Source organism: Typopeltis vanoorti, chromosome 18, assembly GCF_054136105.1.
Source record: "Typopeltis vanoorti isolate ZY-2024b chromosome 18, IOZ_Tvanoo_1.0, whole genome shotgun sequence".
Classification (NCBI taxonomy): domain Eukaryota; kingdom Metazoa; phylum Arthropoda; class Arachnida; order Uropygi; family Thelyphonidae; genus Typopeltis; species Typopeltis vanoorti.
In genome coordinates this window covers 14,606,536-14,627,281 of record NC_143566.1, presented here as the reverse complement: position 1 = coordinate 14,627,281, position 20,746 = coordinate 14,606,536, and the positions used below count along the sequence as shown (strand labels likewise).

Sequence of the window (20,746 nt, the reverse complement as noted above, 5' to 3'; positions counted from 1 at the left end):
TTGATTGATTGTAGCAGTAGCCATTATAATGAAAATAAATTATTGTTTTTCTTTGTATAAAGTGGCTGATGGTTTATGATGGTTCGAAATGACTTCATATTACCATACAAAATTTCATATAGGATGATAATTTGTGATTCTTGATGGAAAAGTTATGCTTAACATTCAAGATAATATCGAATGGAATACACTTAATTTCTGCTTGTGGCAGAGATTATCAGTAATTCTCTTTTATTCCTGTTAATAACTTTCCTCCAAATCAATCTATTATTGCCAGAACTCAAATTGTTAGATGTTATATTTCAGACTTCTGATGCAGTTAGAAACCACCAGGAATTAGTGTCTGGCTGGCCAAGTGATTAGCATATCCACTCACCAACCAATAGGTTGTAAATTCAAATCCTGCTGTGGGTGTGAATGTTTGTGATTGTCTTTAGGTGGAAGATGGTGAATTTCATCGTCCCACTTATTGGAGCAGGATTTCCCGACTGCATATATATATAATCAAAAATTTAAAAGCAAAAAAAAAAAAAAAAAAAAAAAATCCTTAGCTCACCCACAAGTCGTGCAAATGTGCTTTCAGTTCAAAAATAAAAAGCTTGTGGTTAGGAGCTACATAAAATGGTTTTCTTATTGATCTTTATCATGTCATTCTGGCATCAAACACCTTTTTTTGCTAACCTTTCCTTTCCCATTTAAGAAGAATCTCAGAAATGAAGGAAATAGTGCTGTAAAAGGAATTAGAGATGATGAAGGTGACGTGAAAACAGGAGAAAAAGATATCCTTGAAATATGGTGAAAACTGCTAAATGAAACAAGCAGTGATGACAGCACAGGGGTAAAAAAACACTGACCAGGCATGCAGTCAGTAATACATATCCATACTTGAAGTAGAAAAATCTATCAAAAGCCTGAAATGTGGAAAGGCAGCAGGAGTAGATGATATTCAACCAGAAATGCTCAAGTATGGAGGTATAATAGTCGTACAGTGGCTGCACTGCATAGTTCAGAAGGCCTGGACAGAAGGACGAATTCCAGATGATCGGAGTAGAGCTCTCATAGAACCCATATATAAAAAGGGAAATAAACTGAATCTGAGAATTACAGAGGGATTTCATTACTGAGTGTTCCTGGTAAGATATATGCAAGTATACTTCAGAATCGGTTGAGAAGAATTGTGGATGAGAAGCTTGGTGAAGAACAAGCTGGATTCAGGCCAAATAGAGGCTGTTAAGATCAGATTTTCACTTTATGACAGATAGTTGAGAAATCATGGGAATATAACAAAGATCTGTATTTAAGTTTTGTAGATCTGGAAATGGTATATGACAAGGTGCCAAGAGAGAAGCTATTCCAAATGCTACAGTTATATGGTGTTGATGGGGCATTATATCAAGCAATACGTAGTCTTTATTTGAGTTGTAAGTCAGCAGTTAGAATTGAAGAAAGTACAGGAAGATGGTTTAATGTTAAATCTGGTGAGAGAAGGATGTACATTATCCCCTCTGTTATTCATTATCTATATGGATCACATTATGAAGGAAAGTGGTATTAAACCTGATATCAAAATTGGAGATGTTAATGTCAGCTGTTTGCTTTATGCGGATGATGTTATACTTCTAAATAAATCCGCTACAAGTCTGTAAGATTCCCTGACTAAATGGAATAACTTTTGTAATAGATATGGTATGAAGGTCAGCATTAAAAAACAAAGACAATGAAAATAGGCAGAAACATTAAAATATCAACTGCATTATGAATGGAGAATTTATAGAACAAGTAAAACATTTCAGCTACTTAGGCACGATTTTTAGTGAAGATGGTAAGTTAAATATGGAAATAGACGACAGAATCAACAAAGCTGGTATGGTACGAAGTCAACTGAATAAATTTATATGGAATAAGAGAGAAATTAGCCAAAACACTAAATACTTCTGTATACAAGACAGTGTTTAAACCAATTTTAACTTGTGGATCTGAGAGCTGGGTTAGAAGTAAAACACTTGACCAAAGACTAAAGACTGCAGATATGAGAGTCCTGAGAAAGATTAGGGGCATGAACAGATGGCATCAATGGTGGCAATATCATATTAAAAACGAGGATATTAGGAAAGAACTTGATATTGTCAGTATCCAGGAATGCATTAGCAGATCTAATCTCAGGTGGTAATGGTCACTTATGCAGAATGGGAGAAGAAAGATTAGCAAAACAAGTGTTCTCTGCCAGGTTGGCAGGAAAAAGACCCAGAGGTGGATGGTCTGATCCCTGAGATTTAAGATGACCATTGGTCATTTTAAATCTGGCAGATTCGCACTTTCCAACCCAAACTTTCTGATACCTGTCTATCAGCTACTCACTCATCCAACCCAATAGCTCACATTCCAATCCCATTTTCTCCAGTTTATGCAACAACCTTTCATTATGGTATCCTATTGAATGTCTTAACAAAGTGTAACAGTATCATAGTGTATCTGTATCCTTTATGCAACTCAACCAAACACTATTATAAAATAACAGCAAATTACTCAGACATGACCTCCCTTTAATGAACAAAAGCAGCTCCTTGCAAAATATTGCTTGTTTGTCCACCCATTTCTGTATGCGAGTTCTTATACCCTTGTCTGAAATCTTCAGTTGCTCCAGAGATACTGATAGCTCAATAGTTAGACACATCAGCCTTTGCACTATCCTTGTGTAATAGGATTATCATATATTCTTTCCATTCCTATGGGATCTTTCCTGAGCTAAGACTCAAATTATATAAACATATCAAGGACCTAGCCAGTTTGGCTGAACATTCCTTTTACATACAGGCTGATATCCCATCTGCCTCTATTGCCAAATTCTTATCCAGATTACACAACAGCTCTGTAACTCCTTCTCATGCACATCTGTTTATTCATCTACTTATAGTAATAGCATTGTGTAGTATGTTGCACATTCCAGGGTGATAGATCTTCACATAGTGAGCATTCATTATTTGATTTATTGCATCTGATGCTGACACAGAAGTAAAGCATTCAGTAAAGTTATTTTTCTGCACTCATTCTTTCTTTTACATACAGCACATGAAGTTCTTTTTGGTTGTCTTTAGTCTGTACAACCAATTTCTTTTCTTACTCCAACTTAGCTCTCCATACAATACTCATAGCTTTTCTGGCCTACACTTTATATATTTTATAACTGCTTTCACTATTATGCTCACAGTATTCCTTCCATGTTATCTTCTTCTTACGAATCTCTTGATTAATAAGGTTGCACATTTATTTCGCCCATCCTCTTTATTCTTCAAACACTAGGAACACATTCATGTACTGCATCATTTAAGCATCTTTTCAAAACTTTCATGCATTGCAGATAACCTTCCCACTCAGTAACTAATACCACGGGACCAAAGATAATACTGTATTCTCCCGAATTTGTCATAATTTCCAGCTTTGTAATTCAGCATGTAACCAGTCCTGATTGGAACATTCATATTTTGTAACTTCCCAGGTCAGTACAGCCTAATCATTGTTGCCGCATGGTGGTAAAAAAGTTGCATACTTAACTGAGACACCTTCTGATGCTGCAATCACGTCTAATTTTTTTTGTCATTGAGTTGCCCGTTTCACATGCTACTTGAGAAAATTATCTCGCAACAATCAATAAATTATCCTTCTTTCTTTTCTGTTGAGTTTTTTCTTTTGAAAAAACTGTTACTCAATTAATATTCAAATAATTTAATTCACCCATAATAATAACGATTTCTTCTTCATTCCCAGCAGCTGAACTGCCACGTCTATAGCAACACCCCCACTATATTTCATCCCGTTAGCCTCCACTTCACATCAGATATTCTCTGACTCACTTTATACAGGACATTATTACCATTATTGGTTTTGTGAGTTTCTTCTCTAACTGAACTCAAGTCATCTGATATCTTTGCCATTTCTTCTGCCATTTTTAAAAATATACCCTTTACGCTCCGTTCCAGTTACTATATCCAGCTCTAAGAGCCAGGCTTCACTAATGCCAGCAATTTTAGATCACAACGTATTCACTAAAGCAACAAACTCGACCACTTTGTTCTTAATGCTCCTGGCATTTGTGTATAGACATAACAGGTTACCTCCTCGCTTTTTCATATGCTTACATCTGCAGTTTGCTTGGTTCAGTTTGGCAACTTTCTCTTTTCTACATCTAGACACACTCAGAATGCCCGAATCCAAATCATAGTCCATCTCTTCAGCAGTTTTATAACCATGCTCGCTGACATGCCTGTCACTATTACATCTGCACATCCTAGCTGAACTGGTATATACAGGGTGTCCCAAAATTCACGCAAGAAGTAATTTTGATAGAAAACACAGGTTTTTAATTAAAAATTGTAATTTCTTATTGATTCATAAAGTATACATAGGGTTATGCATGGAATAGCATGTCGGGTAAATGACCTCCACGGCTTTGCTGGCGCATACACACTCTTTTGTCGAAATTTTCCATGACCGTTTTGCATAAATGTGGCTGAATTTAGTTGATACAGTGCTCAATTTCCTCCTTCAAGGCGTGGGTGGTCATGGGCTTGTTGGCATAAACCTTAGACCTCAAAAAAGTCCAATGGCATTAAGTTACATGATCTGGACGGCCAATTCTGATCACCAAAATGGGAAATTACACGACCAGGAAATGACTCATGCAGTAATTGAATTGTTTCTTTGGCATGTGTATGGCATGTGGCACCGTCTTGTTGAAACCATATGTCATCCACATCCATATCTTGCAATTTAGGCACAAAAAACTGGATTATCATGTCGCAATAGCAAGCACCATTAACTGTTATTGCCTTACCAGCTGCATTTTCGAAGAAGAATGGACCAATGATGCCTCCAGCCCAAAATCCACACCAAACAGTGACACGTTGTGGATGCATTTGTTTCTCAACAATCACTCATGGATTTTCTGAACCCCAAATGCGACAATTTTGTCGATTAACGAAGCCATCAAGATGAAAATGAGCCTCATCGCTGAAGATGATTTTGTTCGAAAAATAAGCATCCACTTGTTGTTCCATAATCCATTCAACGAACTCTCTTCACCTGTGCGTGGTCAGTAGGCTTCAGTTCTTGAGTCAATTGAACTTTGCAAGCATAAAGATGCAAATCTTTCATGAGAATACGCTGTAGAGAGCTTCTTGAAATGCCCAATTCAAGACCACGGTGCCGAATTGGGCATTTCGAATGTTCCTGGACTCTCAGCAACACTCTCACGAACTGCTTTGATGTTTTCTGTTGAATGACTTGTTGAAGGACGGCCAGAGTGTATAAGATCACTAATTGATCCAATTTCCTTTAATTTTTTAATTACTCTTTTCACAGTTGATGAAGTTAAATCACTATTCCGACCATGTTTTGTACGAAAATTGCGAACTGTAGCTGCCAAACCTTCATTATTTTTAATAACCCTGAACTGTCAGCTGACACGCTGTCTTTTTTTTTTCTACTCTTTACCGCACAAATGGCGTTAAATTTAAATCTTGCGTGAATTTTGGGACACCCTATACATCCTCAACATTCCTCCCAAGATGATCTAGTTTCTCTGAATCTCTGCATTAGGTCTCATTTCAGTAATAATTTCTCTAGGCACTGATACAAATCTGTTCAATTGCAGGCCATCCCTCTTGTACAAGTCTTTTCTGTGAAACTCACTCTACATATATAAAGACTTGCACCCATTTTCTATATAGCCTGTGCATTGAATAATTTTTATAATAGCTCTCCTTTTTAACACATTGCAATCATATCTCAGTAATAACCTAACCATTTTTACTTTTGCACTTTTCTTTCTCACTTCTTCCATCAAGCTTTTCATATCCTTTTCATATCAAGCTTTTCATATTTATTGCTGCTTAAATTATTGTCTCTTTTAAGCACTTCCATCTCTTTTCTGTTTCTCTGTTACCTTTCTCAGATCCATTATTTAGCTACTAGAGCTCAATCTATTGGCTTCCTCGTCCTGTGAAAATTTAATGATTGAATCACTATACCATAATAATAATTATTTTTTTTTCATATCTGAACTGGCTTACCTTGTTATTTGACCTGACTTAACCTTGTTATGATTATAATTCAACAACTTGTGAATTTCCATGCTTTCCTTCCTCTTATTTTTTGCTTTATTTTCTTTTCCTGTCTTAGTTCTTTTAAACGATTATTCTCTTCTTTCTCTAACTTCTGGTCAATTTTCTAATAATTCTTTTTAATCTGATAATTCATATGTTAATTTTTCTTCATTTATATCATCAATATTAAGGCTCTCGTTTCCAGGTTCCATGTTACTGTTATCCTTAGCTTTTAATGCTGCTCAATTATTTTGATGGGTTTTGGCTGCCATTTTCAAAAACTGTGTTAAAATACATATTTAGCCATAAATACTGCTACAACTTGAACACTGCATAAACCTTTAATCTATCAGTAAATATCATTTAGCTTTCAGCACATACAAACCACATGTATGATTTGCATATAATAGTTATGTTCGAAATGTCCCCCTTTTGCTTTCACACGTGCCCAAAGTCCATAAGGCTACATATCAATGGCAATATGCAAAATAGCCAACAGAAATGCTGCTATTGCTCACTCCAAATCCACCTTCAATGCTGGGGTGTGGTGTCATTTCTTGTAGGCTACTCCCTATCTCCGACCACAATTTGATGCCCAAAGATTCAGATTTGGACTTTCAGTTGGCCAATCCAATAGTGATATATGGTCAGGCACATTTGCCTTCAACCACTGTTGTGGTCCTTGCTTTGTGTGCAGGGGCTGAGTCCTCTTGGAAGGTCCATTGCCTACTATGAAACAAGGTATTGTTCAGTGGCCATACCACAGATAACAGCATGGTGTCTTGATACTTTGGTGCAGGTTTGGTCCCTTTCTCACAGAAATACAACTTGGATACCACGTTGATACATACCCCCCCCCCCACACACACACCAAACTATTACTGGTGCGTGGTGATGACCTCTCTTAATCCTGGGCTATAGCACATGTTGTGCAACCATATCTGGGGCATATACCCAATCGTTGCAGTATTTAAACAACTCTTCGGTGGCGAAAATCTTATCTGTGAAGCAGATATCTGTGTCTATTGTTTGTGTATCATACTGCCAGAGAAGTGCCTTTGATTTTATCACCCTCCGCCACATAGGTTGTGATCTTAGGTAGCGTCCGGTAGAATCACAATAGGCACTCACCCCTAAGTCATCAGTTAGTACATGTGACATTGTTCTCTGGTAAATGTTCATCTCTTGCGACATCACTTTCTGTGTTCTCACAGAATTATAGCAGAGGTGTGCCTTCACAGCCCTCACAAGCTGTTGCTTACTAACACAGCTTGGTTGACCTATTCTTTGGCAGTGAGATACATATTTTATATCATTATAATGGTTAATAGTCCAATACCAAAGCATCCTACTGATCCTACTGCATTCCACCTCCACAAGGTTGGAATGCAGCCACCTGTTATTTTATACAGGTGGCTGCATTCCTACTTTGTGGAGTGCTGTTACCGCTACTCAGTTCTCATAATCTCCCTACTGCATGTTAACCCATACAGCTAGACAACTCTCTGCTAATAAACATGCGAATGTTGGCTGCACAGAGCGGCACTAATGGAAATGGACTCGCGCAAGTCTGTGGGCAATATGGAGGTGTGCAGAAGTTGTAACAATATTTATGGCAAGACTAGATATAGTAACTATGCATATAGCACTATTGATAACAGTTTTCCCTCTTAATCAAATACCTTGTTTTATTGATATTTTCCATATTATTATAATTTGACCAATGGAGGCATGGAAGGCACTGGGGGAAGAGGGAATTGACCTGCTGTGGGACCTGTTAATAAAAGTTTATCAATAGGAAAATATACCCAAGGAATGGAGGGAAAGTACTCTTGTCCCCATCTACAAGAGTAAAGGGGATGCACAAGACTGTAAGAATTACAGAGGAATAAAGTTGATGTCCTACAAAATGAAAATCCTAGAGAGGGTTCTTGATGGAAGACCGAGGAAGGAGGTGGAGATTGCAAGGGAGCAATTTGGCTTCATGCCTGGTCAATCGATGACAGATGATGGAAAAGTTTCGAGAGAAGCAACGGGGGGGGGGGTACATCTGGTATTTATTGATCTGGAGAAAGCATATGATAGATTGCCAAAGCAAGAAGTCTGGAGGTGTCTGAAGGAGAAGAAGGTACCGGAGAAAATATGTCAGGCTGGTACAGGAGATGTACAGAAATGTGAAGATAAGAGTTCGGACCTGCCTGGGAGAGAGAGAGAGAAAGTTTCCCAGTGACAGTTGGCTTGCATCAAGGGTCAGCATTAAGTCCGTTCTTGTTTAATATTGTGATGGAGGTGGTGACAGAGGAGGTGAGAGAAAACGTGTCTTGGACTATGTTGTATGCAGATGACATCATGCTGTGTCCAGAATCAAGAGATGAAGTGGCAGCTAAACTGGAAAGTTGGAGGAAAGTACTGGAAGAGAGAGGTATGAGACTGAGCAGAAATAAGACAGAGTATATGTGTTGCAAACTGGATGGCAGCCAGGAGACAGATCTGGAAGGAAATGTCATCAGGAAGGTCAGTGACTTTAGATACTTAGGTTCAACAATGAAAGAGTATGGTGAGGCTGGAAAAGAAGTGGGATGGAGGATCTGGAGAGAGATGGCTGGAGTACTATGAGATAAGAGAGTGCCGATCAATCTAAAAGGCAAAATCTATAGGACAGTAGTGAAACTAGCTATGACATAATGCTATGGAAACCCTGAGGAAAAATAATCAGCAGGATGGAGGTAGTGGAGATGAGAATGCTTAGGTGGGTGTGCAGTGTGACCAGAAAGGATCATCTGAGAAATGACTATGTAAGGGGAATGGTGAAAGTTATGAACTTTGGAGCAAAGATACAGGAGGCAAGGTTGAGATAGTTAGGTCATGTGATGAGGAGGGAGGAAGAGTATGTGGGAAGAAAGGTCATGCAGATGGATGTGCATGGAAGAAGGAAGTGCAGACAGCCAAAGAAGAAATGGTGGAGGAGGGCTTGAGGGTGAAGAACTTGGATGTGGCTACAGCCCAAAATAGGAGGTTGTGGAGGAGACTCACTACAAACAGTGACCTTACTTAAGTGTGAAAAGCTGCAGAAGAAAAAGAAAAAGATTATAATTTGACCAATATATTTTACTACCAGTTGGTGACGCTGATATTGCTGTGCTTTCTTAAGAAGTATCTGATTATATTGATGTTTCCATTAGAATAGGTTACATGCTGAACTACAAAGCTGGAAATTATGATCGACAAATTTGGTTGATTTGTGAGTCACCACAGATTCTATAAACAGGCTTTCTTTTTTGAATTTACTATAGAGGGACGTGGTGGTTTTTCTTCAGGAGATCCTGCGAGTTGTATCCAAAACATGATGGACCATAGTAGTCGATCATGTTTTGCAACTGTGACTATGATTGACCATAGTCACAGTTGCAGATGTATAATTTGTATTCTTTTAAATGGATAGTTGCTGATCTACCTAGCTTACTTTGGAGAGACTGTTTTAGAATCTGCGGCAGCACTCAGAAATCAACTGAATTTAAATAGATATGGTTGCATAAAATGTCCCAAAATTTGGGAAACATTAATTATCATAGGTCCCACTTTACATCCTAGGCCACCTACAAACGCCCATAGAGAGCACACCATCTAGTTAGGACTTTAGAGTCACCCACGTGTTTCACTTAGTATTGTGTTGTATTTGAGTGTGTTACAAGAGTTATTTGTAATCCCTGAAGATATCTCAGTGACTGAGATGAAATATTGGAAGCATTAAAATTCGTTTTTAAACCTTTCCTAGTACTGTAAATATTCGATGAAACCTCCAACATGGTATAGACAAGCTATACTCTGCAAGGAGCAGCATGGGTTTACTAAAGGAAGGTCATCTTTTAGCATTTTGCTCATGTTTTATAACAATGTTACGGCCGAGTTGGATAAAGGGAATGGATACATTATGATAATGATGGATTTTGCTAAGGCATTTGATAGGATACCACTGTATAAACTGAAAAATATGGGATTGGAATATTATTTTATTACCTAATTGTAACTTTATTTTTATATCTTTATTTAAACTTGTATAACTTGCACTAAAATGTAATGGATATTCTTTTTTTTGTTATACTCTATGTATTATATAAAAAGCTTTTTTCATATTTTATGAAGACTAAATGCATCTCCAACTTCTCATCTTTTTTTTTTTAATAATTTGTTTTAAAACATTGACTATAGATAATCTTTCATGTTGGAAACCATTTTGTTCTTCTGAGAGTAGATTATTTGCAATATTTCAAAGTGTTTTATTCAAAATTTTACTGTTTGTTTTGTAACCTGTATGTAATAAACTTATTCCTCTGTAATTTCCAGAGTAATTTGTATCTTCCTCCTTAAATATAGATCCAACTAGCTTTTAACCAGTCTGATGGAACTTCACATTTCCTCCAACAGTTACTTATTACCTTTAAGAATCTTTGGTACTAATATTCTCTGCTATACTTCCAAAGTTCTGTATTTTTTTTTCATTTTTTTATTTTATTTTATTTTATTTTTTGATACCTTTATTTCTTTAATGAGCTATGGAGGTAGACATCAGTAGATGAAGCCCTTTGTTGAAAGCCCTGGGTTCAATTCCCGTCATAACATGAGCAACTTTTATCTGGTCTCTTTCAACTAAAGTGAGTTAGCCCATCTCATATGGAGGTAGGGGGTTTTTTCACCTGGAAACTTCATACTCCAGAACAGGCAAACTGGCCTGTGAACACATGCATCTACAGACATAGGACATGCTGGGAGGCTTAGGGCTAACTACCTTATCCTTGAGATATGGTGGTTAGCCCTAATCGATGAAAAAAATTTCCAATTCAGACTTTTAGTGCTGAAAAAGTCTGAATGTTGAGATCTGTACGGAGGTTACATTTTGGGATGCTTCCAATATTGATATTCAGGAGAAGAGTGAACGTAACTCAAGCAACCAGGCCTTGTTACTTGCTTAAGTGCAACCAAAAAACACAGCACAGAATTGCCACCTTTAATTTGCAGGAAAAGAGGAGGACACAAGATGAGTGGATGAGAAGAAGCACAAGATGAGTGGTTATAACAACCAGTTGCATGAGAAGTACAAGGAGCATACGAGGAAGGTGACTCACTTGATAAGGGCAGCAAAAGTGCAGTGTGAGCAGCAGTTAGCTAAAGTGGCCAAAAAAAAAAAATCCTAAGGAGTTTTTTCAATATGTGGGCAGTAGAAGAAAGAATGATTATGATAACTGCTGCAGAGGATATAGTTGAGATATTTAATGAGCAGTTTATAAAAGTATTTCATTCTTATATCAAGGAAAGTTTGAGAGAGGTGGGAAAGAGGAGGAGGAACAGTTAATAAGTGAATAGGAGGTATATGAGGAATTGAATAGACTTGATGTAAATAAGGCTGTGGGACTTGATGCTATTTCACCATGTGTTTTGAGAGAATGTTCCAGAGAGTTAACAAGCTTTTACATATCTTTTCAACATGAGTCTTTCACTGGGTCGAGTTCCAAAGGAGTGGAAAGAGGTTTTGAATTACAGACTAGTCTGTGTGTGTCTGGAGTTGTAGTGAAGGTGTTAGAGAAGTTAGTTAGGACTAAGATTCAGAATTGGGTTGACAACAGAAAAATACTCTTTGGCATGGATTTACTAAAGGAAGATCGTGCTTTAGCAATCTACTTACTTTTTATAATAAAGTGACAAATGCATTGGATGAGGGTGTTGCATATACAGTGGTATATTTAGATTTTGCAAAGGTGTTTGATAAATTACCACATGACAAGCTGATAATTAAATTGAAACAGATGGGGCTGAATAGTAGATTAGTTTGCTGGATTGGAGATTGGCTGTCTGATAGGTATCGGGAAGTTGTCTATGGAGGAGTGATATCCCAGAAGAGGAAACTTACTAGTGGTGTACCCCAAGGTTTGCTTTGGGTCCATTGCTGTTTGATTTGTATGTAAATGATATTTGGAGAGGTCTGAATGGGATATGCAGATGATGCAAAGTTGGAGAGAGAGTTTATCAGGAGTAAAGCGAATGCTGTGGCTTTGCAAGAGGACTTGAATACACTGGCTGAATGGGTAAATGAATGGCGATGTCAATTCAGTATTGCAAAATGTAAGGTTTTGAAATTTGGGAAGCAGAGATGGGATGTAGAGTATGCAGTTGGTGGAAATATCTTGGAAGAGGTAGAGGAGATGGGAGATCTGGGAGTGATTGTAGACAAGGACCTAAAATTTTGGTGACATTGCTAAAATTGTGAGGACAACACAGCGGATAATGGAAATGATGTGGAGGGCACTAACTTGTAGAAGTAAGGATGTTATGGTTCCCTTGTATAAGGCTTTGATCAGGCCACATATGGATTCCTCTGTCATCACTCTCTATCATGCTCCATACTCTTCCCATTTTTTATAGTTTTACTTAACACTCATTTGCTTCTTGGAATTACTGTTTGCAAAGAATTCAAGATTTTTTTATATATATATATATATATATATATATATATAACAAAAACTGACAAGTCATTATCTTAAGTGTACACAGCTTCTGCATTCAAAATCGGTCAAATTGTTTCAACACTTCTACTTTATCTTTTATCGACATGGACTTGCTTATGCTTGACACTATAGAGACTTCACACTAGATACAACCAGAATTATAGATTTTTTTTTCCTTCTTCTTTATATAATAAAAACTGACATGCCATTAAGTGTAACACAGTTTCTGCATTCAAGACTAGTCAAATTGTTTGGACACTTCTACCTTATATTGATATGGACTTGCTTACGATATGGACAGGCTGTATGGATAGTATATGTGTACTTTACGCTTGACACCACTGGATAAATTCCCTGGTGACCTAGTGAACTTGCCAGGTTTCACAGACATTTCAAGTGCGCTGTTGTAATTTTACCTGGACTAAAGGGAGGTAATGTACCATCCATTGCTGGAAAGTTGATGATATACCTATTTCCATTTTAGAACCACATGACAAATTGGTTTTTAGGTTGCATTGTATGGGTTTGGATATCAGGTTAGTGGATTGGATTTTTACTTGGTAAGATAACCAGCCTTATGCAAACCTCCAGTTTATTTATTTTCTAACTTTGCTTTCAACAGAACTAGTACTACATACTGTGGTCCCACAGGCCTTAGCAGTATCCTGTGCAATCCCACTCCAGACCTGGGAATTCAAGAAGTCATTCCTTGGTAAGTCCTCTATGGTGCTAGTGTGCCCTGCAAGGCACGCAAAGAGAGTATCTTAAAATCAGCTCAATAGAGTCCAAAGCTTAGTAAGTCCATATAACTCTTCAGACACCATATACCTTTAAAAAAATACAATTGCGGAGGTAAATTTTGGTATAGTGCGATATTCTTCCTGAAATAGGCATACAAAAATCTTGATTTTCAGCATAATAGGAAGCTTTCTCATGATGGAGGGTAGTGAGTGGTCGTCCAGCACCCACAACTCGAACATCAATAATGACTAACTCATACCCTCTCTTTACTAGAAGGTCAGGCTTCCTTAATCCAATGTTAGTCCTATAATAGAGTTCTACTGCTCTTATACAACCTTTGTTCTTCAATCTATTCTCTATAACTCTCACTATTGCAATTTGTCTTCTGACATGTACTCCATGCATTTGATAACAGAAACATTCAACAACATGAGCCAAAGTTTTTATACTCTGACATCCTGCTCTGCAGTTCTTGTCATTAATTCTTCCCCAAGTTATAAGAGCTCGAATTAGCAGAGCATTGATTCTTGTCCTAATTAAATATATATATATATATATATATATATTTGAAACCAGGCAGGAAATGAGTTCCATCCTTCATACATTGATGCCGAGAGAGAACATGCTTAGAATAATTCTTGTAATGCAGCTCTGTTGACCGAACAGTGTAACATTAAAGCTCATCTCCTTTGTTCAGCCAAGGCAGTCGTAATCAGTGTCCTTCTATCAAGCACTCATCCAAAAGTATGTCTATAAACATCCGTAATACATGAAGTCCTAGAGGCAGCAAGCAGTCTTCCTATGACTTTTGTTTAGTTACTTTTACACATAGCCTATCTCTCTTACATTTTACTCTGTATTCTTTTAGAACATCTGCTGACTTATTTGCTGGAAATTTTGGTTTGCTTTCTTCTTTTCCACAACTGCTTCTTTAACTTTTGTCCATATGGTGTTATTTATTTATTTATTTTTATCCTTGCTGACAACTTCATGTCTCCCCAGCTGAATCAGTCAGTAATATTCCACTATACGTTGTAAAAAACTTCTTGCATACCATTCTTTTCAATGGGATATTTATTTTTTATCCTACTCAAAACAAAGAGATGGTCACCTTCCAATATTAAATATAAATATATACAGGGTGTTCGGGATAAATTTGACATATTTATAATTAATTATATTTTTCCGTAAGTTACATGTATTAACACACACTTCTCTTCATTTAAAAGTTTGGACCCTTCTTCATTCATATACAAGATGTCAGAAAGGATGGATAGCTGGAACCCACCTGAATCATGGAAGAGAATAACTTGTATCATGATGATTCGTGCCCGCCATCAAAATAAGGATATTACGACTGCTGCCCAATGCTCCCTGAATACAGTAAAAACAATCGGGCATGAACTAGAGACTTGCAATGGTGACTACGAGGATGTAGCAAGAAGAAAGATCCCTAGCAGACGATTTGATTGCGTTCGTACAGCAGAATTCCTCGCAAATCTGCAGGAACAGGTGTTGAAGAACCCTGGCATTGGAATTCGGGCTTTGTTCGTGGAGTTGCTAACTGTAGTCAAGCCCTGGATAACAAGGGTAGCCAATGGTAGGCCGTATGTATGGCAGCAGGATTCGGCCCCTTGCCACACCTCTGGGAAAAGTCAAAAATGGTTGTCTGAAAATTTCTACGACTTCACCAGTCCAAATGTTTGGCCTCCAAACTCCCCAGACCTTAACCCCATGGATTATTTTGTATGGGGCGCAGTTGAAAAAGACACCAATCGCACTTCCAGTAATACAAAAGCCCAGTTAATGGATAAAATTAAAACAGTTTTTGCGGCCCTTCCCAGGGAGACTGTAGCATCAGCTTGTTCGAGGTTCCGAAGCAGAATTGAAGCTGTGATCGATGCTAATGGTGGTTATTTTGAGTAAATCTTGTTGATAGTATTGTAATTAACTCTGCCTGTAATGTTTTTTTGTCAATTCATTAAATTTAATAGATACAAAGAAGATTTTCTTTTTCCTTACGAAACTGTCAAATTTATCCCGAACACCCTGTATATATCCTCTGTACACTCTTGTATTCTGAACCAGGTGACGATATCTCTGATATCCTCATGCCAATCATACTTTTCTTATTTCTTGTTTCTTCTCTCCAAATACATTTGTGGATATCTTTATGTTGGAACACAGGGTTAGTAATGACTACTCTGCTGCCTGAGCAGACATCCAGCAGATGCTCACCATAGTAAGTAATCTGCTAGGTTTCTGCTTCACCCTGTTCTGCCAGGCTGGAAATGAATCCAGCCTGGCAGGATTCATTTCCTACTCTGCTGTTTAGATCTCCAATAAGGATTACTTTTCCATTTTCTTCATGTCAGCTGCATGCTCTAATGACTCAAAAAAATTGTTCCATTTCTTCCTTAGGAGAACCTTCTGTGAGACCATTGGCACGAATATATTTCATTACTGGTTCCCTATTTTGAAGTTTCCCACATAACTCTACTTGAAACTTCCTTCTGATATAGAAATTTATCTTCATGTTTGGCATTGAATGCTATTGCTACTCCTTCCTTTCCTTGTTCATTATTACCCAAATATCCTATACTTATTATTTACCAAGATCTCACCAGTTTTTGTCTTATTTGTTTCAGTAATGTCACTATGTCCATGTAATACTTCTTCAGTTCTGCAAGTTCACTTTCCATTGATACTTCTTATATTGATGGCCTCTCTTCAATTATTCTGACATTGGATTTGTTCTTCCTTTTCTAGATGTTTGAGTTTATTCCAGTAGCTGAATTTTCACTATTTGCCTTCATTCCCTGGCAAAAACAGCATAAGGAGATCTTGTTTAACTAACTGATAAAGAGTGCATTTGGGTCATCTAAGTCCCAGATGATCTGTACTCATCCATTCATTACCCAGTGAATACCTACTAATTGGATGCACCACCATGAAGATGAGGAGTGGACATTAGGTCAGAAGCCCCAGTCATTTGGCTTTGGCCCTTAAGCGATCCTTAGTACTTTGTGTAGATTAAATTTTGTTGTGGCCTCTTCACTCTAAGTTTTAATTTAAACCTATCACCCTACATGTCTGCAAAAATGATTAAATAGAAGAGGTGGGAACAGTGATAATCATAATCCTAAAATAAAATTTAAAAAAAAAAAAGTGCTCTTGTATCACAAGGCATCAAAAGTTGCTCTAATAACTATTTACAGCAATATGCACTTAGATGGCTGGATGCATATACTGAAGCTTTTTTTTTTTTTCAGAAGTATATATACTTTTTATCTGGCCAAATTATTATTAATTTTCTCACCAAGCTTTGAACACATAGAATATCTAAATTATTTAATATACTTGTTCTTAATATGTTTTTATGTGAATCATGTATAAAGTTTAGAAGTTAAATTTGGTAAATGTCCTTTTCCTAATAGGCCCTTAGACCTGTTGTTCAAGCACAACCAACTCAGAGTTCTCCAATACGCACACAGATCCAGATCATTCAAGGTCCAAATGGTCAACTTCAAGTTAGGGGTCTATTGCCAGGTAATATCTGTCATTTCTTGAAGATAAATAAGAGATCTGTGTAATTATTTTTGTCCCTCTTTTTTTTATGTGTGTGTGTGTGTGTGTATCCACAATTGGGAAAAGAACCTTTATCTGATACTGTTTTATAATTTATCTGATTTATTGATACAGGTGAGGTTAATGTGGTTTTTAAAACATTTGGACAGCTATTATACATGTATAATAGATCATATTCCTTTCTGCTGGAGGCCTAAAGTGGAAAAAGTCATTATAAAACATTATTTGATTAAAATTTTATTTTATATACTTTTTAAGAAAATCTGTATGTACTTTTTTTTTTTTTAACTGAACAGGGTTTAATACATTGTAGTATTGAATATTATTCAGCAACTACTCCTGTGAACTTCATTCTAATGCCCTCTCCTTTTCCCTCCCTTTAACTTTATGAGGTATTTTATCCTATAACATTAATATTTTCATGCCAATTATTTCAAATATTATGTACTGCACCTATATTGTCTCCATAGAAGGCTGTCATGCCTATGAACACAGTCATAAGGCTTAAAATGGCTAATAAATTTACATTGCAGTTATGTCACATAAGAACTTTAATTATATGTTTTTTCATGGTTTGGAAAGTCTGTTGTAGAGACCAACACAGAATTTTTCAAGTCACTTTAGGCATCCAGTGGGGAGGGGCTCGCATTGGGAGATGAAATTTGTGTACCACAAGATCTCAAACGTCCATGCCCATCTGCAGCTTGTTGGTGGAGAGCTGGTTTGTTAACCACTTAGCCAACCAGGATAATTTACCTCATGAAGAAAACCTTCAGTTATGTTTTATCAGAGTGTTATTTTAGTTAATCATTTCGTGTTGTTATTCTGCTCTTGCCACAGTTGTCAACACTGTTTTATTTTTTAGTTATTAAGTGGTTTTGCAGTTTATCAAACATGTCCTTCCATGATGATGATGTTCTGCTGGATAATGCATATTGTCCATACTGAGATAGCATCATCTTATAATGACGGAATTTCAGATTGCTTTTCTGTTAGAGAAAGAAAGAAAATCTAAGTTGTGTTTGGAATCTTACAGTTTCAATTTCCCAATTTATTCTTGGTTGGCTATCTCCATTTTATGCAATTTTTGGCTTTATATTCTTGAGGCAAAAATTATGACAAAAATATGAAGACAACTTTTGTGTTCAAATAGTAACTGCAGTGTGTACTTTTGGTGATCTTTTAATATGATGGTTGAAATGTAAAGTAATTATTTTGATTTAAATTAAAGTTATTATTACAACATGGCAGTTGTCTCCATAATTTTTCCATGTTAAATATAATAAATGCTAATCACTATGTGACTGTTAAAAAGTGTTGTCTTAACCACTACTAAATTTTTGGCTTCATATGTCACCAGTAAACACTATAAGCTATATCATTATCAATTCCTGCTATACACTCTCAAGGGGCATACAGAATGTTATGATTGTACTATGTGATTAAGTTTACATTATTACTAATCTCCTGTCAACAATTTTCCTCCAAATTAATCTATCACTTGTCAGCACTCCGGTATTGTTAGTACTAATATTTCAGTCTTCTAGAGCACTTCTGACTGAATCAGTGCACCTAGATCTTGGTCTTTCTTATGTTTACTTGCCATCTTTTTTGGGGGGGGGGTGCTAAACTTTCCTCCTCCATTCTGTTTAAGTGACTATACCACATTAGATTAACTCTGTTCACACATTCTTGAATTCTAAAAGTATCACGTTCTTTCCTAATATCCTCATTTTTAATATGACTCTGCCATTGAATCATACTTTAAAAAAAGTGAGCTGTAAAACTTTACACTTCTTGTCAGTCACCTTTCCTCCCTTCTTTATGTAATTTTTTGCCTCTAGCATAAGAATCATTGGACTTCCCAATATCAAATTTTTTGTTCTTTCTGACTAATTATTTGAATAAAAGTTGTTCTCATTGAGGTATAGATTATTATTATTTTTTTTTTCTTCATAAATGTTTTTGAAATGAGGATACCAGGAGTGGTCAAATAAATTACTGATTGTATAGTAATATATATATATATATTTTTTTTTTTTTTTCAAAATTCATTTTTACTCGGTTGGAATATTATAAAAAAAGGTTTAATGACTGTTACCGAGAGATAAAAAGATGACAAGATATATTTTAAAAAAAAAAAGATACTACTAGTTTACTAGTTTCATTACATGAACATCCTCAGGTATCACAATCAAAGAAGTATATAAAAAATTACAGAGACTTAAAATTGTACTAACAGAACAAGTATAAAAAGACAGTAGCGTGTTTGAAAAAAAATGCAAGTATGAGTTCCAAACAAACGAATACTACGCGCTGTCGCGAGTGCACCAGTACTGAACAGAAGCAACGTGTGCATCAGAGAGATTGTAACTCAGGCTGTTGTTGATATGAGAGGAATCTAGAGAAATTTCTCTAGATTCAACAATCTTTCTTTCGAGTTCATCGTAGCACACATGGATGTTAGAAGTTTGAGTCCAGTTTACGATGTGCTGGCGGCCTTCGTCTGAGTTAGCTGAAAAGAGAACGTGGCTAGAGAGAGCGCTAGCTCTAGTTTTGTTATAGGAGATATCTCTACGGTGTTCATCCAAACGTAGAAGGATGGATTTAGCAGTCTGTCCATAGTATGGCTTTCCGCAATCACACAAAATCTTGTACACTCCTGGAAACTGAGTAGGAAGATGTTTCTGTTTATGTTTGCTAAGTAATGAACGAAGTTTTGGAAGCGTAGTGAAGCACGTTTTGAAGTTAAATTTCTTGAGAATCTTGGCCAGTTTTTGTGAAAGAGAGCTGATGTAAGGCAAGGAGATGAAGGCTCTTGGGGAAGAGGGATCTTCAGAAGTAATTGAGGGCCTGGGGGAAAGAAATTTGTCAATTTTCTTTGGAGAGAAACCATTGTTAATAAACGTTTTTTTAAGAAAACGGAGTTAGTTTTCAATTTCTGTTTCTTCTGTAAGTAATGATTTGGCTCGGTGAGCTAAAGTGGAAATAATAACACATTTTTGTGGGGGATAATGATGGGAGGAAGCATGAAGGTATATGTCAGTATGAGTAGGCTTTCTAAAAATTAATAAGACATTGATATGGAGCATCACACTGTATGGATATGAAATCTGGATTCTAGGCAGAGAAGACGTAAGAAGATTGGAGGCTTTGAAATGTAGTGCTGGCGCTGCATGAACAAAATAAAATGGACAGGGAAAAAAAAATAAAATTACCAAGTCCTGTGAGAGAGATAAGCGAAACAAGAAGTCTAATTAGAAGGGACAGGTGATATGGACTACACTTTGGCATGATGGACTTGTGAAAAGAATACTGACTGCAAAATAGAAAGGAAAAGAAGAAGTGGCAGACCAAGGAAAAGCTTTATTGACCAAGTCAAAGAAAGCACAGGTTTGAAGAGTTACCAGGAGATTAAGAAGAAAGCCAATAACAGAATGGAATGGAGAAATTTCTGCTAAACTACCAGCCCCAAGACTGATGCAATTGATGATGATCCTCAGCCTTCCTAACCATATTGGCAACATCAGACTGAATGTAGCCAGTGTACTCACTCATGCAAAACCAGAAAACAACCTCAAGAAAACAATTTGAAGCTCTGCAAGAAATTAAAAACAACAACAGAATAGTAATTACCAAAGAAGTAGAGGAAATGTCACTGTTTTAAACCAAATGGATTACGCAAGTAAGCTTTCTTCCTTACTTCAAGATCCCTCTACCTGCCTTCCTGGACCACATATGGGCAACCTGCGGGCCGGATCTGGCCCTCTACTTCTTTTGATCCAGCCCCAATCTATTTCAGCGAAGTTTGTCTGA

At 36.8% G+C, this 20,746-nt stretch overlaps 1 protein-coding gene across 2 annotated transcripts in view; it reads left to right on the top strand.

Annotated features, from left to right (window-relative positions):
• LOC150096503 (nucleosome-remodeling factor subunit BPTF-like) overlaps nt 1-20,746 on the top strand; it is a 425,630-nt gene that overhangs the window by 232,363 nt on the left and 172,521 nt on the right. For both annotated transcript variants that reach the window (XM_090407800.1, XM_090407799.1), the window contains exon 14: nt 16,780-16,891. In XM_090407800.1, coding sequence (XP_090263926.1) covers nt 16,780-16,891 — 112 coding nt within the window. The remainder of the gene's footprint in view (nt 1-16,779; nt 16,892-20,746) is intronic.